The 23,438-nt window shown below is 39.5% G+C and overlaps 1 protein-coding gene across 1 annotated transcript in view; it reads left to right on the forward strand.

Annotated features, from left to right (window-relative positions):
• DPP10 (dipeptidyl peptidase like 10) overlaps positions 1-23,438 on the forward strand; it is a 442,364-nt gene that overhangs the window by 101,489 nt on the left and 317,437 nt on the right. Inside the window, exons 2-3 of the mRNA XM_075069831.1 lie at positions 592-706; positions 12,578-12,673. Of these exons, the coding sequence (XP_074925932.1) occupies positions 592-706; positions 12,578-12,673 (211 nt within the window). The remainder of the gene's footprint in view (positions 1-591; positions 707-12,577; positions 12,674-23,438) is intronic.

Genomic DNA, 23,438 nt, shown 5'->3' on the forward strand with positions numbered 1-23,438 from the left:
GGTATTCACCCACGAAAGCTCACGCTCCAAAACTTCTGTTAGTCTATAAGGTGCCACAGGATTCTCTGCTGCTTTGACAGATCCAGACTAACACGGCTACCCCTCTGATACAGTTTAAGAAGCAATACTTTCAGCCTTTGGCAGTTTTGTAATTGTTTTTCATTACAAATAAGAAGTTTAACATTATACATTAAAAGCTTGTGTATTTAAACCTTTATGGTCCATACCACTTTAGGTAGAATTACAGTAAATTGCCACACTTTATTTCTGTAATTATCTTGTAAAAGTGCCAGTTGATATTGTCCTGAAGTTTATGTTCAGCACACATTAACACCAGTCATATTTTGGACAGCTTGTATAAGGTCAATTTGATTGTCTCTTAGGGAAATAAAATTGGTTTAAAAAGACATCTCTATTAAAAAGATCTAGGAATTATGTACTTTTGAAGAATTAAATGAACTACAGAGAGGAGACGGATGATAATCAGCTCACATATAGTGTGATTATAACAATCTGCAGAATCATTTCTTGTATTAATAAATTTTTCTGGGATTATATGTAATTATGAAATGTTTTTTTTAATCTCTGTAGGAGCTTGGAAGTAACAGCCCTCCGCAGAGGAATTGGAAGGGAATTGCAATTGCGCTGCTGGTGATTCTAGTTGTGTGTTCACTCATCACTATGTCTGTCATTCTTTTAACCCCAGGTAATCTCTCTCTCTCTCTCTCTCTGTCTCTCTTTCTGTATATATATAATATAAAATGTAATCTCTTACTGAAGATATTTTGATTCACAATGTAATCTTGAAAATGACTTATAAGTGTAACAACTCTTCTCTTTGCACGTTTTACTTCTGACTACTTGAATTTCAGTATCCAAAGCAGACACAGAATGACCTAATTGGTGCAAAGTCAAAATCCCCCTTGGCTTCAGTATATGTGAAATTAATTAAAGTTATGTGTGGTTGCCTCCTAGTGTATTTTCGGATCCCTTGGTAGATACAGAAAACTTGGTTTAAAATGTAAATCTTTTACAGATCCAGACTAACATGGCTACCTCTCTGATACTTGGTTTAAAATGTGCTAATACTGAACATGAAATGTTTATACCCAGCCACATCAGTGTGTATGTATCTCTCACTGTCATATACACACAATAAATCAGAGAGAACTGAATCTATTTATTTAACAACTGATTTGCAAAAATAATGTTAATATGCCTATTAATCACATCCTGGACAATGTATGGTTTGGTTTGGTTTTGCTGTAAGTTTTCTTTATTCTAATTTATTCAAGAAATATTTTTAGAGGAATTCCTTTTTCTGTTGGGACAGCAAACATTTAAAAAGGGATAGAAGCCCAGATAGAAGGCAACATATGTTGCAGAGAAAAGAAAAATCTCATTGATTTCTCCCAATCAAACAGAAGTTATTTAAAATAAGTGAACTGAGAAGCATATATCAGTGGTAAATATTGGTCTGAAAATATTCTGTATTGGAAATGTTATTCATTTGGTTTGTATTTGAATGTGCTTTTTAAGTTGCATAGCCTTGGAATTTGCAAACCATTGATGAAGCTATATATTTTCCTGATTAATTTTCACTCAGTTACATTTGTATATTTTTTGTATAATTATCTAGTATAGTTTATGAATCAATATGTATATAATCAATAATTAGATATTACAAATTCATCTGCATATTTTAGTACTTGAGTTTTAGGTTAATTCAGCACTAATTGAATCATCACACTGAAAAGCTTAGAGATGGTGGACCAAATTTAAGGTAGACCTGTAACAGCCCTGTTAGTCTCCCTTAGCTTGTGGTTGTGTTGATGTAATTTACACACTATGGAGCTGGAAGAAAGCGTAAACAGGCTGTGAAAAATTCCTATAGCTCATAACCAAGGGACAAGTAGAGGTGCTATCTGGGCAAGTAAAAAGATTATCTGGCCACTGGAAACGGGCTATAAAGTAGGCAGAGAATGGGCTGACTGATAGCAGGCACAGAAGCTTATAGCTGCTTCTCAGACAGGGAGGTGGCCAGATTGTCTGGGAAAGGAGCAAAGAAGACGAGGCTACCATTTGGGAGGAAAGGTGGCTGAACAGAGCATGCTGGAGTGCTAGACTGTGCTGCTTTCCCTGATTATGGAGATATCCACTATGTACACCTAAAGCTGGGAGGCTTGTGGCCACCAGGCTCAAGAGAAAATGATGGGTGATGGTAGTTAGTGACTCCCTTCTAAATGGGGAAGAGGGCCTGAGCTGGCATCCCTGGAGATGTGGTGCTTGCTGGGGCCCATATCTGAGATGTTATGGAAGGATTGCTGAGGATCATTTGGCCCTCAGACTATTACCCCATGCTGCTCACTCAAGTGGGCAATAATGATACTGAAAGATATGACTCTGAGCAGATCAGAAGTGACTATAGGACTCTTGGAGTAAGGGTGAAAGAGTTGGGGGCGCAGGTGGTGTTCTCTTTGATCCTTCCAGTCAAGAGTAGGGCTCCCGGCAGAGAGAGACATATTCTGGAGGTGACTGTATGGCTGCACAAATACTGTTGCCAATAGGGTTTTGGCTTCCTTGACCATGGGGTCCTGTTCCAAGTAGAGATGGGGTCCACCTTTCAAGGATGGGGAAGAGTATTTTCAGATACAGACTGGCTAACCTAGTGAGGCGGGCTTTAAACTAGGTTTGATGGGGCAGGAGACAAATGCCCACAGATAAGTCCAAAACATGGAAATCTGGGTGAAGGGTAGGAATTTATGGGGAACATGGGAAATTGCAGCATGGACAAAGAAGGAATATAGAGCAGAAATCTAATAATCGTCTTAGATGTCTGTATACTAGTGCAAGGAGTATGAGGAATAAACTGGCAGAACTAAAAATACTAGTGAACAATCACAAATATAATTGGCGTCACAAAAATATGGTGGGATAATTCACAACTGAAATATTGGTATAGAAGTGCTCAGAAAGGACAGGCAGGAAGAAAAGGGAGGAGGTGTTTCCTTATATATAAAACATGTATATGTTTGCACTGAGGTAGGGGTAGAAGTGGGAGGCAGACCTGCTGAAAGTCCCTGGGTAAGATATATGGGATAGAAAACAAGGGTGATGTCATGGTAGGGTGTCTCCTGTAAACCACCTACCCAAGAAGACATGGATGAGACTTCTTTAAAACAACTAACATAATCATCCAAAGCACAGATTTTGTAAAAATCTTCCTGTGAAATACACTTGATAGGAATTAATATGTTTAGTGCAGAATTTAGAGTTAAGTTTCATGTTCTCTCAGGATCATTCAGAATATATTGCTTCCAGTTTCTAATACCACTAGTCTGAGCAAACTACTTTAAAGATGAAGAGTACTTTATAAACTTTTTCTTCTCATCTCAAAGCATCTTAACGGACACAGGGAGCAGTACAGTGTCACCATTCATTTCTGTCCGTGGCTTGTTCCTCCATGAAGTCCAGCCTGGTCATGTCCCTGCATACCACATCCCCCCATTGAGTTGGCGGTTGGCCTCTAAGTCTGACTGACTTTGGTTACATGAATGTTGTTTTTTTGTTGTTGTTTTTTTTTTAGCATCCTATCATCTCCTTGTCTTCTGCAGTGTCCCGGCATTCTGAATCATTTCATTTGCAGCCAGTCCTGTACCCTGATTTCACATCCTACTCTTCTTTGAACTTCATTTGCCTTAACATGTAAAGAAAGAATGATTTTACCTTCCAAAGAACTGTCATTGTTACAGCCTTCTGATGTCTGTTTCATTTAATGCAGTTGCTTTCAGACCAGAGAGTAATGCTGTTAAGTACACTGGTCTGATACATTTTCACTTTGGTATGAAATGTAATGGTGAAATTATGGATGGATAAAAACCAAATTCTGTGTAGCAATTGTATCTAAAGAACATCTTTTAATCTCATCCTTGGTGGAACTGGTTAAGCTTCCTAGATATACATAAAATTGTACTTATTCTATGACTTCTTTGCTGCTGCATTTCAACGCTTGGTCTGTTTTCCCTTTTCTAATATAAGCCACCTTATTTTATGCATCTGACGAAGTGGGTTTTCACCCGTGAAAGCTCATGCTCCAATATGTCTGTTAGTCTATTAGGTGCCACAGGACTCTTTGCTGCTTATTTTACAGCAAACTTTTACTTTAACCTGTTTCTTAATTTTCCATCAATTCTGACAGTACTAGAGGATTTGTACAGTTTTATAATTGCAGTTATCCTGTATAGTAAACCATGTGATTTTGTGGCTTTCCATAATGTTTTCCTCCAAAGTGAATCGAATCCCTTCATGTAGTTGATGAAAACAGCAAACATCTTAAATCTCCATTGTCCCTTTTTTCTATCAACTGTCAGAGCATGAATCTCCTAGTCTGGTGATTTCTCCTCCTGCTGATAATAGCCCACGTTAATTGATTTATCTCATTAGAGTTGGTAAGGCAACCCCTATCTATCTATCTATCTATCTATCTATCTATCTATCTATCTATCTATCTATCTATCTATCTACTGTATTTTCCACTCCATTCATCTGATGAAGTGGGCTTTCGCCCAAGAAAGCTTATGCCCAAATAAATTTGTTAGTCACTAAGGTGCCACAAGTACTCCTAGTCTTGTCTGAAGCTGCACAAAATCTTACCTACTGCTTCTTCTAAAAATGGCCTTAATCTGTTGACAATAGCTTTCCCAATATTTATAATAATCTTATGGTTGTATAATTATTCACATTGGTAGGATCCCTTTTTTTCTGAATTGGTACAACTATTGCCTTTAGCCAGTCATTGGTATCTCCTTTTGTTCCCATACCCTATGATATATTTTTTCCAAATGCTTTGAATATTGCTTGACCTGCCAGCTGTTAGAAGTTTAGCTGTTATATTGTCTAATCCTGTAGATATCCCATTTTTAGCTGTCTTACTTCTCTTTTTGTTTCTTCTTCTGATGGTGGTTCCATGCTGGTAGCCATTCTACACTGCAAACTGCCCTGTTCATCTAGAATGCTTGCATCTGGATGAAATACAGGCTTCAGCACTTTGTTAAAATGCTCCTTCCATATTTCCAGCACCTCTTTGGCATTTGTTGTCAGTTCACGCGTAGCCTTTCTTATGACTTGCATCATTGGCCTGACTATGTGTCCATACAGCTTAACCATTTTTTATATTGTTCTGATGTCTTGTTTTCTTGATGCCTCTTGTAGTTGTTGAGCCTCTTCTTTCCAGCACTTTTGCTTGTTCAGTCTTCACTGCTTTGCACACTTTTACTTCCTCTCTCCTAGCAGTCTTGCCTTGTTTACACTTTTCTTGTAATGTTCTTGTTTCATTGTTGTCCAGATTTCCCATGTTTTACTTATGCCTTCCAATAACTTCCTCCACTGTATTTTGTACTGCTTGCTATAATATTTCCCATCTGTTCTATAGTGACATTTCTTCATCATAAAATAATGGCCTGAAATGCCCTCCAAGCATCATCTTGTATGCCTCCCTCACAGAGCTATCCTTTGACTTATCAAGATCAAATCTGTCTCCAGCTGCACCCATCTTTGCTTTGCACGATAACTTAACCTTTCCCATTAGTTGTTCATGATCACTGCCAAGCTTGACACTTCTGTAGACTTTAACATCCATCAATTATCTTCTATGCTTTTTACTAATAATCATGTGGTCAATCTGGATTTTACCTTACCCATCTGCTGAGTTCATATAACCTTGTGCATATCTTTGGCAGAACTTGTTTTCCTCACAATGTGCATCTCACGGCTAGTTTTTAACGTTTTCTCATTATCATTTGTAATGTTGTCTAGGTATGGCTAAGTCTAGTACTGCATATTGCTGTGTTTAACAGAAATAATAGCTTTTGCTTGCAGGTAAGTAGCACATTTAATTGCATTGTGGGGCACATAATTTCCTGCCAAGTACCTAGAACTAAACAGGTGTCACAACAATACATTCTGTGTATTTCTAAAGCTTCAAACAGTTATTCAAATCCTACTTATTGTTTCCAAGAGAAGAACAAATGTTGAGTGAGATAAGTTATTTGTCATAAGAATTTGGGACATTAGTTCCATACAAATAATGACATTAATACAAATAATAAAAAGAAGAGCTCTGTGTAAGCTAAAAAGCTTCTCTCTTTCACAAACAGAAATTGGTCTAATAAAAGATAGTACCTCGCCCACCTTGACATTAATAGAGACATTGCCTTTTCATTTTCTTTTGTAAAAGATATAAGCAGTGTTAAAATCAAAGAAAAATTAACACAAATTTCAAGGATTTTTATTATGACATGAAATAAAACTTGAATTTGTAGAACTCATTGGAGCAGATATTCATTATATTGATAATGAGGCATACAAGCAGAACTGGTGATATCTTACCTATTGTTAAAACAGAATCAGACTGAAGAAGTAAAAAATACAACTATAGAAAAGTGCAGGAACTTGTTCATTTTATGTTGCTTGCTCATACTATGAATCTCCACTGATTCCTAATTTTTCCAAGAGTCGTCTTATAGCATTTGTGTTAAATTCCAAATACCATAATATTAAGATCATGGAGGAGGAAAAGAATCATAGCTTGCTAGATACTGTACCAGACCTGTACTATATGTTTATTCTGGTACTGTCGACTGGGTTTAGGTTATTTTTCTTAAGCTAATACTAAGGAATGTAAGTTGTTCCATGTAGTGATGATAATATTTTGCTTGTATATAGTGCTTTTCATCCATATATATCAAAGTGCTTTATAAAAACATTATTATCCCCAGTTTACAGATGGGAAAATGGAGACACAGAGTTGATATGACTCCCCCAAGGTCACACAGCTGGTCAGTGACAGAGGTGGGAATGGAAGTCAGGCCCTATTCCATGATACTGGAGTATGTCATCTCCCACTGAACTTTTCTGTGTAGTTTAGAATGAGGATTCACAAACACAAGCTGAAACTGACTGTCTACCTTGTAGTTAAGTGCAAGATCTTAAGGTTAAGAGTCACACTGTCTCTCTGCTTCTGCAGCAGATTAGCATGTTCACGGGGCTGTGCAAAGTGGCCATGGGGCTATGCACTGCCTGGAAGTACCGGACCACAAGGTTATGCTTCCTGGAGATGGAGAAGAAATTGAGTGTGGGAGAGCTGAGGCTCCAGGGAACCAGTCTGACCTGCCTGTGCACAAATCAGATATGAAGCCAGTGCTTTTCATCCTTAGAGTTGTCAGTTATCTTTGGGAAAGAGACCTGAAAATAGAGGAAGAGAAAAGGAAATTATCTTGGGTCCAAACTTGTAAACAATATAATCTTTTTTCCCCTTTACACTGTTTGTTTGTTTGTTTAAACCCATGAAGTAAAGTATAGTGCACAATTGGAGAGCTGTTTCTCAGTCAACATCGTACAGATTTCTATTACCCTTATGTTGTTTTATTTCACCTCAAACATTTGAAATTCTCTTTGGCTCTGTCACTTTAAAAAAAAAATCACCCTCAAGTAAAATTTCTGAGATTAGTTCTTCACATGAAACTAATAATTATCCCACCTTATTCCTTAAGTTTTGCAATATGTTGCATGTTATTGGTCTCATCGGAGGATTCTTGTTGTCTTTCCTCTCCCAATGCTAGATTGGATTTACTGGACACTGAAAGCTTCTGTGTGATGAACAGGTACAATAAGGGCCATGGAGACTTCCTCATTGTACTACCATTCTACCTCCGACACTCTGAAGGGTTTACTCCTCCCTAAGAATGTCAGTAGTTCTGCCTCCAGGCCGCTGTATTGTTTGAAATAAGTTGGCAGACTCCAAGATCCTATGTGGCAATGCAGGGCTCTTATGTTGAGACATATTGATGTCAGGTACTTAAACAGTGTATAGAGAAGTAGAGTGTTTACCACTGGGTCATACTGACTGGTGAACTCCGCTCCAGCTAGTTATAATTGGATTTGGAGTGTCTCTTGAGGCAGAGGAAACTAGGGGCTGAGCAGAGGGAAACACTAGAATCAGCCAATTTTGTGGAGAACTTTTAAGTTCAGGTTTATGTTCTATTATTGTTTACATAAAGTCTGCCCCCCCCCACTTTGAAGAGGGTAAATTTGGATTATTATCTGTTGTGAGGTTGGATCTTTCCCTCCTTGTGGATTCTTTAACTTCATTTCTTCAACTATCAGAAGTGGCGGCAAAGGTTGTTTTTCTAATGTGGACATCTGCACACTAACAACTAGATCTAGGCCATTAATTTATTTCCTATAGGCCATCATTGACATGTAAATTAGGAACCACTTTTGATCACTACCTACCTTTAATCAATCTATTCGCCCTCTTTCATTCATAATAATTACAGTAGAACGTCACTAATTCCCAATTTACACATCCATACACCCAGGAAGTTATGCACAATAAACCAGTGGGGTCTCTCCACTTCTCAGCCAATATTTAAAAGCAAGATGATATTCTTAGGTCTCGTATTACCAAGACATAATTTGTTTTCTCAAAGTAGAATAGAATAATTATTCATCTAAAATGTGAAGTATTAAATTAAATGATTACAGCTAAACTAGTTTTATGAAATAACTGTACAAAGTAAATTTTGTGACGTGCTATTCTTCCTTTGTTATTGTCTGTTCATTTACTTGCTAATTTGCAAAAGCATTTTCTTATCTATTAGTGCAAATCTACTCTACTTGATTTCTGCTTTTCAGTCTTTAACTTACTAAGAAATGAAGTTAGCTGTGTACTAATGTGCACCAATTGTTAAGCAGTTCAGCTGTCAGTTTACTGCACAGTTTAAAAATATAACCCTTTTATCTTTTAATACTTGAATTCAACTCTGACTCCAGTAATCTACAAAATATATATAATCTACATAATATATGTATAGTTTTTTATGTTTCTAGTTGAATATGTATTAAACTAGAAATACAAAAATCTATCAAGTTAGTTGGGGACCTGGAAAATGTTAGCCCTTCAATTATAACTCAATACAATTTAAAATGGGAATGGAAAAGAGATGGTAGACTATTCTGCAATGTAATAATAAACATTAAGGGGGAAAAGAGAATCTTTAACAACAGACGGAAAATATGCTATATGGTATGCATACGAATTCATATTTAAACTAAAAATATGAATTATAGCCTTCTGATAGACGAGCTGCTCATCATGTAAGCTTTCCATGAATTAACTGAGCATTTTTGGAATTTAAAAGAGTATTTCTGAATCTGTTGGTGGCTAAAAAAATTATATAATTTAAGACGTTGACAGAGTGGACACCTAGACTAAAAGATCATAAATTTGGTTTTATTTAAATACCATCTTAGCATTAGAGGAGTTTTGTTCTTCAAACATTATGCAGTATAGTTGTTGAAAGATGTCTATTTTCCTAAACTAGATGGTTATAAACAATGCTTAGAAATGCTAAATTCAATTTAAAATTATAAAATTCAATTTATAACAAAAACTACTTGGCAAGTGTATGAATTGTCAGAATGCTGAGAAAAGAGGATGCAGCTGTCTTTTTGGGTATCCTTTCCATATACTGTCCGGTGAATTTTTAATGATTTTAATAAGGCATTTAATTAAGTCTCTCAGAGAAAACTAGTGAGTTATGCAAAAAAAGATCTGGTGTCATAATAAAATTGGTGATCTGGATTGGAAGTTGGCAAACTAGCAGGTTACATAGGGTCATAATAAATGGAAGGTAACCGTTTTTGAAGGCTGCAAGTGAGTTTCACAGCGCCAGTTCTATTTAATTTTTATCTAAATGATTCAGAAATGAGAATGAGATGTATGGTGTCCAAATTTGCAGGTGATCACAGAAACACAGGGTCACAAGCACTGAGGAGAATGCTGCTAAACTGCGAAAGAAATTAAGCACAGTGGAATTTGATGGTAATAAGTGCAAGTAATAAGTGCTTCTGAAGGGAGAAATGTTAACAAAAAATACCTTAAATAATGTATTAATGGAAGCTGAGGTGGGGAGAGGCTACGGTAATTGTATGCAGGAGTTTGAAGGTAGAGACTCAGTATGTGGGATCAGCAGCAAGAAAGGCTAATAAGGTTCCGTGGTGTATAAATGGGGATTAGGTATAAATCAAGACAGATAATAGTTCTACTCTGTAAAGCCCTTGTAAGACTACACTTGGAACACTGTGTCCAGTACTGGGCTCTGAATTTTAAAAAAGCTTATTCTTGGGAAGGTACACAAGAAGTCAACAAGTCTTATTTGGGGATTAGGAGGTCTGTTTTGTCAGAAAAGGTTTTGAGTGGAACATGGTTAGCCTTGAAAAAAGGAAGAGTGAGAGGAGAGTTGATTAGAGTAAGTATTTTAAGGGTTCGTACTGACTGAGACCTTGAGGAAAGACCCTGTATAGATTACAAAAGGATGGCATAATGAGAGGTCTCACTCTGAATTTGGTTAAGGATAAGTTTAAGAGGAAGCTGGGGGGGAAGATGTCATTTCCTGAAGACAGCAAGTAGGCTGTGGATACTACTGAGAGAAGTGGCTGAAGCAAGTGGTATTGACAAAATTTAAGAGAAGCATAGATCTTTATTTTTGGGGCTGGGGGAGAGTGGTTGATTTCAATAGACTTAGAACCCGCCTGTACTCTTCAAGAGTAATGGTAATAGGAAAGCTCCTATTCTCTTCAATGGGACCAGGATTGCACCCTGAGTGAATTATGGGATCAGGAGCGGCTCTAGGCATTTTGCCGCCCCAAGCATGGCAGGCAGGCTGCCTTTGGCGGCTTACTTGCGGAGGGTCTGCTGATCCCGCGGCTTCCTCCGAAGCCGCGGGACCAGCAGACCCTCCGCAGGCAGCGGACCTGCCACAGGCATGCCTGCAGGAGGTCCTCCGAAGCCGCAGGACCAGTGGACCCTCTGCAGGCAAGCCACCGAAGACAACCTGCCTGCCGCCCTCGTGGCGACCAGCAGAGCACCCCCCATGGCTTGCCGCCCCAAGCATGCACTTGGCGTGCTGGGGCCTGGAGCCGCCCCTGTATAGAATGTTTCTGCTGGAAAGCAGATTTCTTTTTTCTCTATTGGAGTCAGGGAATGTATCCGTGAACCAAAGGGAGAAGGAAGGGTCTACTGCTTCACTGTTGTGATTCTAGACTTTCTGTCCTAAGTTACTGAAAATATTTATCAGCAGAAATATGCAAAGCCAAAATTTGAACCCAACAGAAAAGGGACTTTCAGACAGAGGGGAGTCAGTTTATGTAGGAAGACAAAACCCAGTGCCATAGAGGAGAATTGCTGTACTCTAATGGTAGTTTGGCTAATAATGATACTGTGCATATATAATATATACTTGATATTCTGTTAGCAATGAGTTCTTTCATATGTTATGCTTATAAGTTTATCTAAAGCAGCGAGTCATCTAGGACATGTAAGATAAATATAATTGGAGATTTGTGTCCTGACAAGCAATAATGACTTTCAGTTAGCAATACCTTTTAATCTCATGTCCATTTACCTAATTACCTTTTTTTTAAAAAAATGAGATTTCTGGAAGTACCAGGTATTTCCATAAATGATGTTTCAGCACAAGAAAATGAGAATTTACTGGTGTTTCCTTTCTGGAAGTAAGGAAGTGACTGCAGGGGTCGACATTTAAAAAAATACATATATCAGCATTCACTACCATTTAGTAACTTCTGAGATGCCACACTCTCCCTTTTTGCTTAACATGTGAAGTAACTGCATGGAATCTCTTGGCAAATGTGGACTTACTAATGGAGGTCACAGTATTCCTAGAAAATGTGCCACATGTAGTTCTGTAACCCATCATTCCATCGCTCATATCTACCAAGATCTGACAGCGCAGGGGTGGGGTGGGAGGGGTATATTTGGCTATTCAGATTATTTTTACATATGAATCTTGTGGTTACCGTTAAACAGAAATAATATTGGAAAAGGTTAATATCATTCTCTTATTCTTGTGACATATTATGGTTAATGGGACTGAGAGACATGATCTCTATTTGAAACTGGCTCATGGCCATAGCAACTTGTGTTAAGATAGGATATTGGGTTTCTTTTCCCTCTCCCCTTAGGATGTATGGAAGGTAAGATTTGGTCTAAACTGCTGATTTTCTATAGATCAGTATTATTCCAGTCTGAAAAAATCGTTTTTTATTAGTCTGCGTGAAAGAACGTGTAATCATTATACCCCTAATCCTTCGCTATGCATATAGGAAATACTCACTCATTGAATTGGGGTGTCAGTGTGTCCTGGTGGCAAGAGCACTTGACTGGGACTCAAGATCTACATTCTATTTCCAGCTCTGCCATTGGCCTGCTGGGTGACCTTGGGCAAGTTACTTCACCCCCCTGTGCCTCAGTTTTCCCTGGGGAATATGGAAATAATGATATTTATCTCCTTTGTAAAATGATGAGCCATGTCTTGATAAAAAGGGCTATGTAAGTAAGAAGTAGGCATTATTATTACAGACTTCACTAGGAGTCTTACTTGTTTTTGAGCTGTAGGATTTGCCCCTAAAATCCCAACAATTTTACGATAATTACATGTAATATATCAGTTTTTTTTAAAATGTGTAACCTGGTGCTTCGTTTGTTTCTTTTTAGATGAGCTTACAAATTCATCAGAAACCAGATTGTCTTTAGAAGATCTCTTCAAAAAAGAGTTCATAGTTCATAATCCAGAAGCCAAATGGATTAATGGTATGTGTATATATTAGCAAGCAGTTTGAATACAGATAGAAGCATTTTTATGATGAAATGAAACACTGTCATTAGTGAAGCCATGAAAAAGTCATAAACAACCACTGGTTCATTAGAAGTTTCGTTGTGTTTGCAGTGTGTTACTGATTTTTTAATATATACTCTATATAAATATCTTGTAACCTAGATATTGTGTTAATTGTATATATGGAATTTGATCCAGATAACCTCAGTCATATTGCATGACGTTTTTTAATTGTACCAGCAGTTTCACATCACTTGTGAGAACTTTTATGAATATGCAGGAACTCTTTTGAAGCTGAACCTTGTCTGTGGATTCACAACAAAATCAAACCACTGAAAGAACAGGTTTAGTCAGATCTCAGCTTCAGAGTGTGCAAATGGTTCTGACGCATAACATATAGAAACATATTTCAGTTTGAACTTCAGCATATTTGTACAGCTCTAGTTATTCCCTGATGTCTGTGTATTGTATTTCAGGTTCTGTTTGTTTAGATGCTTTAGAATTGTGCATAATGTTCTAAAAATAATATAGTGTTAAGAGTCGTATCACCTGAAAAAGCCTTTGTCATCTCATTGAAATCTTTATTATGATTTTTTCTTGACCTAATACAATGTTTTACATTCTTTCTGTTAGCAAGAAATTTTCAGATAACATTGTGTCCTTCCCCGTCTTTGTGTCATCATAATTGTGTAGCATTCAAGGTGTTATAATCAGAGGAATAACAATAGGCTTTGTGCAAAATAAATTATCTGAAGAAGAGTTATGAAAATAGGAAGTCTTGTTACGTGCTGCAGAGTTTATAAGTTAAGTGTAATCAGAATGCTTTAGATAGATATTTAAAGATAACAAAGCTAGCTTCCATGAGGGAATCAGTAAGAATTAGAAACACTGATTGCCCAGTAAAAGGGCACTATAGAATTAACCTTGACAACCATCTCTGGAGACTGAAGTGGAGTTGCATCTCACAAGTGGAAATTCCTAGGTGTGTTTTGCTTCAGGCAAGGGAATAGATGGGGAGGGTGGGCTCTTTCATGAAGTGAAGCATGCAGTCACTCTCCATCTTTGAGGAACCAACCCTTGGTCCTAGTTCTGCCCTTCCATTTATGAGGAGGTTGGCCTACAGAGTAGCACTATCCTAGAACAACTGTGTTCATGGGAACGCCAGGATTCCCAGTGCATCTATTCCCTGAATAGGTGCGCAAGAAAGAAGAAGGAGCCTTTCTTTGTCTCATCCTCCACCCTGCTTTGCTATGTTTGTCCCAATTCCAGTTACCGTACTCTGTGATGAAATGAATCTTTTCTATAGAATATTGATTAAGCCTTTCTCTTGTGCATGAAACTGAATAACTCTCTCATTCATGGCAAACACATGGTGTGAGCAGCCTGCACACGAGTGCAGCTAATTAATAAAAAATATTTTTGAGTGAAAATTATGTTGCATTGAGCCAAAGATATGGAGAATACTCAAGGATACAAATACCGCAGCAGTCACAAATAACATAACAGAGACAGTGAAGCTTATTTTCAAAAACTGCTCAAGACACTAGCAAAAATTAGTGGCTTAACGGAGACAGAATATTCTCTACTTCTGCTTGTACAAGTAATTGCACGTGCATGTAAATACACAGTTGATTTTGCATGTGGACTTTGTCCTCCTCTTAAAAAAAAAATTGCATTGGTGACAGCACTGGCCTTTAAAATGATTACTTAAGATAGATAGTTAATTTTTTGGGAGTGAACTTTGGTGCAAGTTTCATTGTTAGTACTATTCCCTTACTACTGAACAGATATTTAATATTACTTGCCTAATTGTCTTACTAAGTCTTAATAAATGTGTACAATGTAGCTCTGATATATGAAATATTCATTTTTTTCTAAAACAAAAGGTAACATAACTTCATAAAGTAGCATGATTGGTTTTGAGTTCTATTAAATATGTTTATATACAATGCATGCTTGTGTATTGTAATTTTGGGCTCAATCCTGTTGTCCATACTCAAGAATATCTGCACTAGACTGCAGTGAGGTTTTGCTGAAGGAAAGATGAAAATGATAAATGCTTGCTTAGCATGCGGGCTTCTTTGGGTAGAACTGCTGCTTTGAGGCTGGGATCCATCTTAAAGGAGCACACTTAATGAAAGCTAGTCTTTAGTATTATCACAAAATGCAGGTATCATGGCTAATCACCTTTTCTCTAATGATATCTTGCAATTTTATAAACTTTTCTGTCTACTGTAAATAGTATTAGGCACTTTTTAAGAAAGAAAAGACCTATGTTTTATTAGCAATAGGTTTGTTTAAATCCCAGACACTTGTACAGTAACACAGTGATTCCTCAGCCAAAAAAAAAAAAAAGGTTTTTCAAGGTTTTTCTAACATCCCTAAATTAATATCTGCAGTCTCTTTCATGAGGAAGAAGAGTCTGAGTTTCATCAGGTGAAAGAAGGGGGGTTGGATTTGTTTACTTATTAAGCAGGTTCCTAGGGGCTGTTGGCTAAGAAATGTGGGGATAGTTTCTAGGTTTAATTGATTATTTGTTGTTAGCATATATCAGCACCAATAATTCTTCAGATAAGCTCTTATTTTTCTATATTTTGTTTTAATAACTAAAATTAATATAGTTCATATTCAAAACAAGAGAGAGACCTAATTAGCCACTCCTTTTCCTCCTTATGTTTTTTTTTTAAATACCTATTCTTAATCCAAGTGCTGATCTCCTCTTTGCATTTTAACAATCAAGTGATGGTTGGATGTACATGGTAAATGAGATATACAGCTGGGTGTCATCAGTGTATTGTTGCAGTGAGGCTTTTGTTATCTCCTAGATACTGAAGAGCAAGGTGGGTGGGATAAGTCTGTGTTAGAGGTGAGGGGTGTGGAGGAAGAGGTCCTGAGGTCCTATTGAGGAAAAACGATTGTACTCACTATCATGTTGAATAATTTAAGGTCTAGATCTTGTGCCTGGATCCATTTTTCATAACATCATTATAGTGGTATGGTAGTTAAGATTACATCACAACTTCTGTTTAATAGTTGACATTTCTAAATCCTCTAAAATCAACATGCACAATTCCTTTCAAATCTGGTATGCCTCAGAAAGGTCTAGGATAGGAACAGGGTCCCAGATTTGGTGTCATTTGAGCTAGGGGTCATGGAGATATACGCCCTGGAGAAAAATGTCCATCTTTCAAAAATTTTCTAGGTGGGATTTTTGTGCAGAGCTTGAGATCAAACTATTGATGTGATGCAGGTCAAAATCATCTCAGTCTGTTGAGTTTTACCCAAGGTAGTGCACAGCATCCACTAAATCTTTGGGGGAACCAAATTGACTATGGTATTTAAGAAAATGTACTTTTTTATGGTGCACATGCGCCAATATTGGGGAAAAAAATAGCTGGAGGATTTCCGTTTCCACCATTTTGTATGCTTTAAAGCACAACTCTTTCTGAAGTGCTCTAAAATCCGAATGGTTTCTCTGCAGCATAGGAGCTGGGATATGGGACCTTGTTGCTTTAGAGTGTCTTAGCCACACTTACTGCCTCCTGTGTGTGCCAGGATCTGGAAGGCCTTTGTCCATCTATAGGGATTGGAACCCCCACTTCTTATCCCCCTCAGGAGTGAAATGGGAACATACACTTTGGGCTTGTCTGCACTTAAAATGCTATCGCAGCAGTGCTGCAGCTGCTCTGCTATAGTGTTTCACAGTAGACGCTACCTACGCCAAGGGGAGAGGTTCTCCTATCAGTAGAGGTAATCCACCTCCCTGAAAGGCAATAGCAGAACAATTCTTAACCACATCACTCAGGGCTGTGGATTTTTCACATTGCTGAGCAATGTAACTGAGTTGACCTAATCTTCTAGTGTAGAACTGCTCAGAGATGAATGAAGTGGTTAACATGTCTCCCACCATTTGTTTAAGGTTATATTTATCTCCATGGGGTGTTTTCCTTTGGCTGAGGACATCCCATTGAGATGAATGGGCCACTTCACACCTTTCAGAGCTTCCTATGCTGCAGATGGTTGTGTAGAAGAGCCTTTCCCTTCATCCTTCCCCTATCCTTCCTGTTTAAAGGATGACACTTCTAGGGGCTGGTCTACACTGAGAACTTATATTGGCATAGCTACATCTGTCAGGGGTGTGAAAGATCCACTACCCTATGCTGAACTAACCCTGCTGAGCTAGCTGCTGTCTGTGAGGGAAGTGGATTACCTGTGCCAATGGGAGAAACCCTCCTGTTGGCATAGGTACTGTCTACACTGAAGCACTATAATGGTGCAGCTCTGCCGCTGTAGCACTTTGTGTAGACATACTGTCACTAGTCCTTGATGTGGTCTTTTGAGCGGGCCCTGCTGTCCCAGCTGGCTTTCTTTAGTTAGTCCCTAGTCAGGACAGTTCCTGGCCCCTGGGCTCTAATAAGGCCTAGCAGTTTGCTTCAGTCTCTTTGGCTTTGTTCCTGGAGGCAGCTGGAGGCAGGGGTGTTGCCCCTTTGCTGTCTTGGGCCTTTGTGCCTCCCCTTCCTTCTCTGAGCTCTCTCCTTTTATTGAAGACCTTGTTTCCCTCTACTTGTTCCAGCTGTGGGTGCTTGCCTCCATGACTGGCAGTTCTGGCAGCTACCTGGGGATGTGTCTGCTTGCCTGTAGGCAGGAGTGGCTCCCCTCCCCCTTCTGCCTCTGCTCACTATGGGTTTGTAGAGCCTGTTATACATACCCTAAATGGTCTAAAATCCATATACTTGCATGGCTTTTCTTGAAATGTGCTATGCCTTGTGGGCAGGGGTGAAAGTAACTTAAAGGACTTACCGGTACTCCAGAGTCCTTAGGAGGGGGCGGGCCTCAACTGGAAGAGACGTGGCCTCTATCGGAAGAGGTGGTGCCTTTAAATCCCTGGACACTTTAAATCAGGATTTAAGGACCCGGGGCTGGAGCTGTGGTAGCAGCAGCTGGGAGCCTCGGGCCCTTTAAATCACCCCCGGAGCTACCAGATGCAGAGGCCCTGGCTTCTGGTGGAGCCTTAAAGGGCCTGGTGTGGTAGCAGCAGCCGAGCTCCTTGCCCTTTAAATCACTACCTGAGCCCCGCCACTGCTACCTCAGGGCTCTGGCAGGCTCCAGGGACGATTTAAAGAGCTGGGGGGCGGGGGTAGCCACCATAGCTCCGCCACCACTAACCTAGGGCTCTGGGGACGATTTAAAGGGCCCAGGGCTATAGCTGTGGCAGGCGCCCGGGGCCCTTTAAATCGCCACCAGAGCCCCGCTGCCGGTTCCCCAGGGTTCTGGCAGCAGGGCTCTGGTGGCAATTTAAAGGGCCCGGGGCTCTAGCTTATGCTGGGAGCCCCAGGCCCTTTAAATTGCCACCAGGGGAAGTTGATCCTCCCCAGTACGGCACACCAGCTCTTGCCGGTACAGCGTACCAGGTCATACTGACTTACTTTCACCTCTGCTTGTGGGAATTCAGAGTAGTATTGGTGAACCAAATTTGGGATCATTTAAGCCAGGACTTCCAGAGTTGAGTCCTAAACAAAATACCTGTTTTTCAAAAAATTTCTAATTCGCTTTTTTTGTTTGTTTGGTTTTTTTGTGGCGCAGAGCTAGGGATCAAACTATTGCTGTGATGTGAATCAAAATGGTCTCAGATACTTGTCAATTTTTATCCAATGTAGTGCATAACACCTACTGATTTTTCAGGGACCCAAATTGCAAACGGTATTTAAGAACATGTTCACTTTTTTGCTTGTATGAATGTGCTGTCTGGACGGATTACAGTGTGCATGCACCAGTAAATAACAAACCAAGAGAGGATTTCTGTGCAGTCACTTTATGCTGCCTGGGTAGTTTGAGCAAATGTGCAGATGCCATTGCCCCTGGTTGAAAACCTCTCCATGGACACTTCTAGTCCAAACCTTTGTGCACCTGTATAATAAAAAATAAATAACTCATGTTGCTTTCTACATGTTGTCACTATTATAATATAAAGTGTTTTTATTTTGTGGGGAGGTTTATGGTGAACACGGCAGAATGGTGAGCAGCTGGTCAAAAAGGAACCCACGGCAGAAGATTTTGTCTCTGTGTGTGGGGGAGACATAGAGGATCAGGGAGTGGGATTTTGCTGGGAAATGAAGGCAGGTGGTAGGAAAGATTTGGATTGGTTGTTTGAGAAAACCTGTATTTTACTAGCCAGGGGGTGGGTGGGCACTTCCTGATCTCAGGGCATATTAATGTGGTGTTTCCAAAGACATGTAGCATGGAGGCTTGGAACTGACTGCGGAGGCACCTTGTCCACTGAGGGGAAAGTAATGTGTGCACTGCCAGGATTGCCAGGGTGGATTCTGGGTGATTCCTGGATAATGAAGTTACAGAAGTTTTGCAGGACAGCAGGGAGTACACCATGGCACGGGATTGGTGACAACAGGCTGATTTGGGTGGAGATAGGTGGCCTACATTGTTGTCATGTTTTGCCACTGTCTCTCATCTAACTGTAACTTAAGAGGTTGTGATCTACTGGACACGGTGGTGATTCACTTGGGCAGAAATGATCTGGGTCTTTTTCCTGATACACACCTCATACAATGTATAAGAGAAGATTTGGACCAAATCAGAGATTTGTGTCCAGCAGCTGTAATAGTTTTGAGAGCCTTGTGTGGTTACAAAATTTGTATCCAAATCTGATCCGCAATCTTCCCTAAAAGAATAGTTCATGTGTACATTTTAAGAACCACTTCACAGTCTTTTACAACACCCTTACACTTACTCACAGAGTTCCATCTCACTTTCACTTAACCATCATTTAAAGCATTAGAATTCTCTCTTCTTCAACGTGCAGCTAATATCCTTCGTAATAAAAGCCCTATGTCCTGCTACTGACGCAACCCCCACAATCGGAGAAATGATGCATACTGTATCCTGAAGGTAGTCATGCACCTCTTCCTTTCATCATACACATCAGACGATGCAAAACATAGATCTCTTATCACAACTCTGTCACACACAAAGTAATCCACAGATCTTGCAAGCACACCTCAACCATGCAGAGCTAACTACTGATTCCATCATTCAGTACAGCTACACCGGATATTGAGCCAGGGGCGGCTCTATATATTTTGCTGCCCCAAGTTCGGCAGTCAGGAGGCTTTAGGCAGCATGCCTGCCGGTCCCGTGCCTTTGGCATACCGCTACCAAAATTGCTGCCAAAACCACGGGACCGACAGACCTCTCGCAGGCATGCCACTGAATCCGCATTACCAGCAGACTCCCACAGGCATGCTGCTAAACGCAGCCTGACTTCCGCCCTCATGGTGACTGATCTCTTATCACAACTCTGTCACACACAAAGTAATCCACAGATCTTGCAAGCACACCTCAACCATGCAGAGCTAACTACTGATTCCATCATTCAGTACAGCTACACCGGATATTGAGCCAGGGGCGGCTCTATATATTTTGCTGCCCCAAGTTCGGCAGTCAGGAGGCTTTAGGCAGCATGCCTGCCGGTCCCGTGCCTTTGGCATACCGCTACCAAAATTGCTGCCAAAACCACGGGACCGACAGACCTCTCGCAGGCATGCCACTGAATCCGCATTACCAGCAGACTCCCACAGGCATGCTGCTAAACGCAGCCTGACTTCCGCCCTCATGGTGACTGGCAGGCTGCCCCCCGTGGCCTGTCACCCCAGGCATGCGCTTGGTGAGCTGGTGCCTGGAGCCGCCCCTGTATTGACCACACTCACTTTACCTAGAGTGCACATGGATAATAAATGCTTAAGCTGCTCTCATATCCCAGCTCGTACTGACAGTACCATAGGTAATAAAGTCCCTGTGTCCTGCTAATTGCGTGACACACACAATTCTGCATTGAAATGATTCATACTGGATCCTAAAGATACACATGCAGCTCTTTCCTTTACTCACACACATTGCAGTGTGCAAAAGATAAATTTTACCATATTGTAATCTTAGCTCTTTCACTCACCTCAAAGTAATCTATACATGTCCTCATAACACAAGCACACTTTTACCAAGAAATCCTAACTACTGCCTTCATCATTTAGTGTAGGTACACCTAACACAGTCACTGCACTTGGAGTTTGTGCAAATTATTCCCATTGGCTATTGCCAACTCCAGGGGAACAAGAAGGAAAGTGGCATGGCAACTTGTATTTTTTTTCTGTGCGGGAAAATGAATTGATTGTAAAAGGAGGTGAAGAACTGGTACTCTTCAGCAACTGTGGGGTTGGCAGAGTAAAGGTGTGTGTGTTAATGGGATATATTGCTGAAATAGGGCAGAGATAGGTTGCATGGGCAACCTAACTTTGCATTTGCTGGTTTTCAGAAGTTTGAATTTTGCTTCTGCAAAGAGACAACACATCAGCAAGCAACCTTATCTCTGTGTTAGAGTAATCTTTTTCCACTGAATATATTTTAAGGCCAGAAGGAACCATTATGGTCATCTAATTTGACCTCCTGCATAACACAAGCCATAGAATTTTGACAAGAGATTCCTGCCAGAAGGCCATAACGTTAGCTGAGATATTCTCTAGGTAAGTTATTCTAACGGCTAATTCCACTCACTTTAAAATATCCACCTAATTTCTAGTCTGAACAGATCTTGGTTCAACTTCCAGCTATTTAACAGTGCTTTGCCTTTGCTTGCTAAATCAAAGAACCCTCTACTATCAGAAATTACCTCCTTTTGTTGGTACTCGCAGACCTCATTTACAGGATCTAGCCTTAAATCAACAGCAGAATATTTAAATTGGCTTTTGAAAAAGTATTGATTTGTGTTTAACAAATTAATTTTAGTTTATTTCCTCTTCTGCTTAGTATCAGGACCCTGTGTTTCCAGTGAAAGAATTAAAAACAATGCAGATGTCTAAAGCAGCATGAGGAATGCTGCTCTCTGTCCTGCTTGACATGAGATGATTAGCTCTGCCAAAGAAATACAAAACTCTGAACTACTGTCTTGGCAGATGAGGAAAACAAATAGAAACTAACGTGTTGTATTTTAAATGTATTGCATCTTTTATCTTACACAGGTGTTTGCATTTATTTGAAAAGCTTTTCAGTTTACTTTAACATTAGGACTGAGAAAACATGACTTGGATTTCTTTCTTTTCAGCTGAGATTTATGAACCGGCTTGGCAGAAATTTGCAACGAGGCAATTAAAACCTATCCACTGTCAGCCTACACAACACAGTTGCTTCTTAGTCATGATGCAATAACAATAGCAATAACTAAACACCTATGTATATTTTTCTGCTTCTGTTCTGTTCTATACATGTTGGTTAATAAATGTTCAAGATACATCAGTAGAATTCCTGGAAGTGAGTAATGTGCTCATAGCTCACTGTATAGATACTGTAAAGTACTTGACGAAATACACCATGATTTCCCGCTAGAATTCACGTACAATAGTTCAGAACAGAACAAAAAATTCATTGTTTTAGTAATGTGAAAGATTGTTTTTTAGAATAAATCTGTCTCATAGTACTTTATTAAACAGGTATTTTTAATTGTAAATCCTATGTCCTATGCTGTATTTAAAGCCATGGTGATAGCAAACTTGGCCATCAGAACAGTCAATGTTATCTGAAAGAGCATGAGGTTCCAAGAAGAACACGACTTGTCTGGCATAGCTTTGAAGATGCTAAATTAAAGTGTGTCTTCCCTTAGCATTATTGATTTTCAGTTTTTTAATAAAAAGTGAAAATTTTAAAATGTTTCCAGTGACTGATTCAAAGTACTTAAATCTGACAGCACGTCGCCACTGAAGGAAATATTGAATTGAAATGGCAAAGCAATAGCCTGGTTCACTTTTGTTTAAGTAAATGTACATACAATACAGTGATGCACTGTCATTTGAATTGTATGAATTAATTAAAGCTAAAATAAGGTAGGCCTTTAAAGCAATAAAAGGGAACTTTCTCTATACGAACTATTACACATTGCTAAATAAATTGTTATATTGACAGATCTCCCGCATCTGTCTGCATCTACCATGTTGTCTCCTGACTTATACTGAGATTTTAAGTTCTTTGGGGCTATGTTTCTGTTTTGTGTCTGTGGAGTAATTAGTGCAATGGCATCCATGAATAGAGAGCCTATGTGTGACCATCATACAAATACTAGATGATGGCAGTAACTGTTACCCTATATATGTAAACTATTCACATCAGTGATAAGAGCAACCACTGATCTTTCCATATTACTATAATGCTTGTCCCTCTTATAGCGGAGTTGGGGCATGCCTTCTGATGACTCCGTTTCATGGCTTTGCTTTCCTTCTTTCTGCAAAAATGAGAGTTAGCTCACATTTGTGCAGTCTGAGTAACAAAACTGACTTTTCCTTCCTATATGCAACAGGAAGCACTGGCACCTCAGTGTCATTCTCCAGATTATACTGAGAATAGTGCCATTATAATTGTTGTTTTTCTTATTTCAGAACAAAATGTAGGAAAAGGCACTTTGATCGGAATGCTAATCTTAGGCAGCTGGGGTATGCAGGTGTGCCCTGACATCTTGTGTGGAGACTAAGGCTCTGATTCAGAAAATCTTTTAAGTATGTGCATACTTAAGGATAAATGCTTTGCTGATCAGGGAGGCATGTGCTCAAACTGAAACATGCTGAAATGGTTTGCTGAATTCGGGCTAGGGTAGGGAAGAAATCTTTCCCTTCCTTACTCCCCTCCCATACCACAGAATAGCCATAGTGCATGTCTGGCAGCTACTGTGCCCCATCTTGGGGGGGA

This window comes from Chelonoidis abingdonii, chromosome 10 (genome assembly GCF_003597395.2).
Source record: "Chelonoidis abingdonii isolate Lonesome George chromosome 10, CheloAbing_2.0, whole genome shotgun sequence".
In the NCBI taxonomy this organism is placed as follows: Eukaryota; Metazoa; Chordata; order Testudines; family Testudinidae; genus Chelonoidis; species Chelonoidis abingdonii.